We start from the raw sequence: 4,578 nt of genomic DNA, 5'->3' as shown, positions 1-4,578 counted from the left end.
CATAGTTAGGGTTACCAGTCGTCCGGTTTTCCCCGGACATGCCCTCCTTTTAGAGGATATGTCCGCTGTCCGGATGGCTTTTCAAAGCCTGGGACGAGGGCATGGGTGGAACTGGTTAAGCCCGAGGGCGGGTCTAGAAGTCTGGGATTTACTATAGTAAAATCTGGCAACCCTAAAAATAGCAGATAATAAAAAGCATGGCAAGTGAAGGACATATCAGTTGTCAGGCTTCTTGGAGGAAACCGTCCTTTCTGTTCCATACCAAAGTTTCCTTTTGTCTTTGTCTCATTAAAAACCAAGAGCCCTTGGAAAGTGAAATTGCAGCATGTTTAATTTTTCTTCTCTTTTCCTCCGTTTTCTTTCAGAGCAATCAGTGGCCAAGTGACTCACCAGTGATGAAGGCAAGATCGTTCTTTGGAAAATGCTGCTCTGGTCTCGTCACAAACAATGTTTTTGCCACCTATGAGTTGGGACTGTGGTATTAGCTAGTGAACTAAATGGCAAACAGAACCGAATTCAATGTTTCCCAGCCCTTCAAAACATCACCTTTCTTTACAGGAACTACCCGGCTCCAGGATATTGTTGGCATTTTCTTCATGGTCCTGCTTAATGTCATTGCACTGTTGGCCAATATGACCTTGGTGGTGGTTATCCTGAAGACCCAAGTATTGAGGAAATTTGTCTTTGTGTGCCACTTGTGCTTGGTGGACTTCTTTTCTGCTCTTCTCCTAATGCCTTTAGGAATTGTTTCTAGTTTTTCTTGTTTTAATATGGTTATCTTCAGCTCCATGGAATGCCAGACCTTCATTTTCTTAAATGTCTGCTTCATCACTGCTTCCATCCTCACTATCTCAGTGATCAGCATCGAAAGGTATTACTACATTGTTCACCCTATGAGATATGAAGTCATGATGACAGCAACCTTGGTGGTCACCGTAATGGTCTTCATCTGGATCAAGGCTGTCCTAGTTGCTTCTTTGTCTTTGATGGGATGGCCAGCATATCATGCTAATATAAACTCTAACCAGTGCTCTATATACTGGTGCCCTGGAGCCTATAAAAAAATCTTTGTTATTTGCTTCAGCATCATGTCCTTTGTGCTGCCAACCTTAATCATTTTCATTGTCTACTGCAGTATCTATAAAGTTGCTCGGATTGCCTCTCTTCAACATGGACCTATGCCATCATGGACCGTAAACTCAAGACGGCGATCAGATTCTGTTAATAGTCAGATAACTATTATCACCACAAGAAATCTTCCAGCTAGACTGTCACCAGAATGGATCCTTGGAGGAGGAAAAGCTGCATTGATGTTGATTCTCATTGTTGGACAGTTCTTGTTCTGTTGGTTGCCTTTTTTCTCTTTCCACCTCCACTTTTCCATCAACTCTCCTATCCCAGCTGTCAGCCATGTAGAAACAGTTGTCACCTGGCTTGCCTATTCCTCCTTTGCTCTCAATCCTTTTTTCCATGGATTTCTGAATCGACAAATAAGAGAGGAGTTTTCAAAACTGGGCCGTCACTTTCTGAATAGAACCATAAACCAAGATTTTGCCTGTTCGAGCAACGAAGGCTCCACTCAAGAAAACTTTCTTCAGTTCCTGCAGCGGACCAGCTACATTTTGGAAAGCAGATCAAGCTACATCAGTTCCAGCCCCAGGAGTATGCTAGAGGACAACCTGGCTGGTTTCAGAATCCCAGGACAAATTCCAGAGGACACTAGTTGATGGGAAATGTGGGACACATGAGTTCTGGAAGGGATTTAGATGGATTAGGATAACCAAGTGAGAAACTGAATGATGTTTGTGGGCATTTCCATAATGTACTCTATAATTGTAGAGCTCTTAGACAAAGGACACAATTCTGAAAACGGTCCCTTTAATTTCTCATTATTGTTGCCCCTCACTAAAGATTGAACAGGACATAATAGCAGGCTAAGTTTTTACAACTGCCAGTAAATCAATTTTACCAAATCATGTATTACATGCCCATATAAAATTTCATGGCATAGAAATCCTTATTTTCTTAGGACCAGGGTTCTCTGGGAATGGGGGGAGGTAGTTATACTCCAAGAGCCAACATTGAATATATACAAGCTGCTATACCGCCCATGGGTGTTTACCGTCTGGCTGACTCCCTCCTTCCTGCCGCAGTCATTTCTTTGCACAAAGCCATGGGCAGCGGCTCCTACCCGCATCCTATGGCTGAGCCGGAAGCCTTCTCTCTGACATTGGAGGAAGCTCCTTCAACATCAGAGGGAAGGTTTCCAGCTCAGCCACGGGATGCGCGTAGGAGCCACCGCCCATGGGTGTTTACCGTCTGGCTGACTCCCTCCTTCCTGCCGCAGTCATTTCTTTGCACAAAGCCATGGGCAGCGGCTCCTACCCGCATCCTATGGCTGAGCCGGAAGCCTTCTCTCTGACATTGGAGGAAGCTCCTTCAACATCAAAGGGAAGGTTTCCAGCTCAGCCACGGGATGCGCGTAGGAGCCACCGCCCATGGGTGTTTACCGTCTGGCTGACTCCCTCCTTCCTGCCGCAGTCATTTCTTTGCACAAAGCCATGGGCAGCGGCTCCTACCCGCATCCTATGGCTGAGCCGGAAGCCTTCTCTCTGACATTGGAGGAAGCTCCTTCAACATCAGAGGGAAGGTTTCCAGCTCAGCCACGGGATGCGCGTAGGAGCCACCGCCCATGGGTGTTTACCGTCTGGCTGACTCCCTCCTTCCTGCCGCAGTCATTTCTTTGCACAAAGCCATGGGCAGCGTCTCCTACCCGCATCCTATGGCTGAGCCGGAAGCCTTCTCTCTGACATTGGAGGAAGCTCCTTCAACATCAGAGGGAAGGTTTCCAGCTCAGCCACGGGATGCGCGTAGGAGCCACCGCCCATGGGTGTTTACCGTCTGGCTGACTCCCTCCTTCCTGCCGCAGTCATTTCTTTGCACAAAGCCATGGGCAGCGTCTCCTACCCGCATCCTATGGCTGAGCCGGAAGCCTTCTCTCTGACATTGGAGGAAGCTCCTTCAACATCAGAGGGAAGGTTTCCAGCTCAGCCACGGGATGCGCGTAGGAGCCACCGCCCATGGGTGTTTACCGTCTGGCTGACTCCCTCCTTCCTGCCGCAGTCATTTCTTTGCACAAAGCCATGGGCAGCGGCTCCTACCCGCATCCTATGGCTGAGCCGGAAGCCTTCTCTCTGACATTTGAGGAAGCTCCTTCAACATCAGAGGGAAGGTTTCTAGCTCAGCCTCAGGATAGGCATAGGAGCCACTACCCATGGGTGTTTGCCTTCTGCCCGGCTTCCTCTTCCTTCCTGCCAAAGTCGTTTCTCTGCACAAAGCTGCAATCACCAGCTCGTATGCACATCCCACGGCTGAGCCAGAAGCCTTCCCTCTGATGTCGCTCCTCTGACGAAAGAGGGAAGGCTTCTGGCTCAGCTGTGTGGCATGCTTAGGAGCTGCAGCTTTCTGCAGAAAAATGACTGATGATGAGAGGGAGAAATGTTGGATGTGGTGGTGGAGAGGGAACAGTGGAATGGATGCAAAAGGATGCAAGTCACTTAATCCCCCCATTGCCCCAGGTACATTAAATAGATTGTGAGCCCGCCAGGACAGACAGAGAAAAATGCTTGAGTACCTGAATAAAATCATGTAAACCGTTCTGAGCTCTCCTGGGAGAACAGTATAAAAAATTTAAAAAATAAATAAGGTGGGAAGAATACTAGGATCTGAGTTATATACAAATTCAACTTAAGAATGGTTTAAAAAAAAATGGAACCTGTTCTTAACCTGGGGACTGCCTGTACTGTTCTCCCAAGTGAGCTCAGAATGGTTTACATGAATTTATTCAGGTACTCAAGCATTTTTCCCTGCCTGTCCTGGTGGGCTCACAATCTATCTAATGCGCCTGGGGTAATGTGGAGTGGTGTGGGTTTGAGCCCACAAGTTCAGGATGCTTTAACCACTGTGCCACACTCTCCCCCATCAAAATGGCAGCAATATAAACCTGAAAAGGCATCAGCACTGCGAATACTATAATGAGCCCTAGAACTTATACAAACTTGGAAAACTGAACAAGCTGAATCGCTACAGATCCCTTCTCAGACACTTGGCTTGGTCATATAGGCAAAACAGGCATAGCCCCTCTTCAAATATAGGATAAGTAGCCACAAAATACACATATAAATATGTAAACAACAATTAACCCCATGAAGCCAGACTCTGCATTCAGTACAAGTTCAGAAAATCAGAGATACATTTCCTCTTGTACAGTGCAAAATATAAAGACAGCAGATGTAAATTCTTAAAACAGATATATGATCTAATCAGTAAAATGAATCTAAAATGATTTTTCCTACCTTCATTGTCTGGTGATTTTATTTTTCTGATCATAGTGGTCCCAGTCTCTGATTTAGGGTTACTATATTTTTCTCTGGGAAACCCCAGACACATGTCCCCACCCCATTCCACCTCTAGCTCCACCCCATTCCACCCTAGCCCTGCCCAGTTTTGCCTTCAGCTCCACCCCCACAAAGCCTCCTCTTTTCTTTTGGACGAGCTCCAGCTGTGTCTGGAGGGCCT

General features: G+C 46.8%; 1 protein-coding gene across 1 annotated transcript; it reads left to right on the top strand.

Annotated features, from left to right (window-relative positions):
• The first annotated feature begins 497 nt into the window (after positions 1 to 497).
• GPR62 (G protein-coupled receptor 62) lies at positions 498 to 1,727 on the top strand. Its single transcript, XM_033926629.1, has one exon. The coding sequence runs from the start codon at positions 498 to 500 to the stop codon at positions 1,725 to 1,727; it is 1,230 nt and encodes a 409-aa protein (XP_033782520.1).
• Positions 1,728 to 4,578: the final 2,851 nt, after the last annotated feature.

Source organism: Geotrypetes seraphini, chromosome 17, assembly GCF_902459505.1.
Source record: "Geotrypetes seraphini chromosome 17, aGeoSer1.1, whole genome shotgun sequence".
Classification (NCBI taxonomy): Eukaryota; Metazoa; Chordata; class Amphibia; order Gymnophiona; family Dermophiidae; genus Geotrypetes; species Geotrypetes seraphini.
This window is presented reverse-complemented; position numbering and strand designations above follow the sequence as displayed.

What these genes read in the sequence shown, in the direction of transcription:
- GPR62 (XM_033926629.1), top strand. Translation starts at nt 498, where the DNA reads ATGGCAAACAGAACCGAATTCAATGTTTCCCAGCCCTTCAAAACATCA.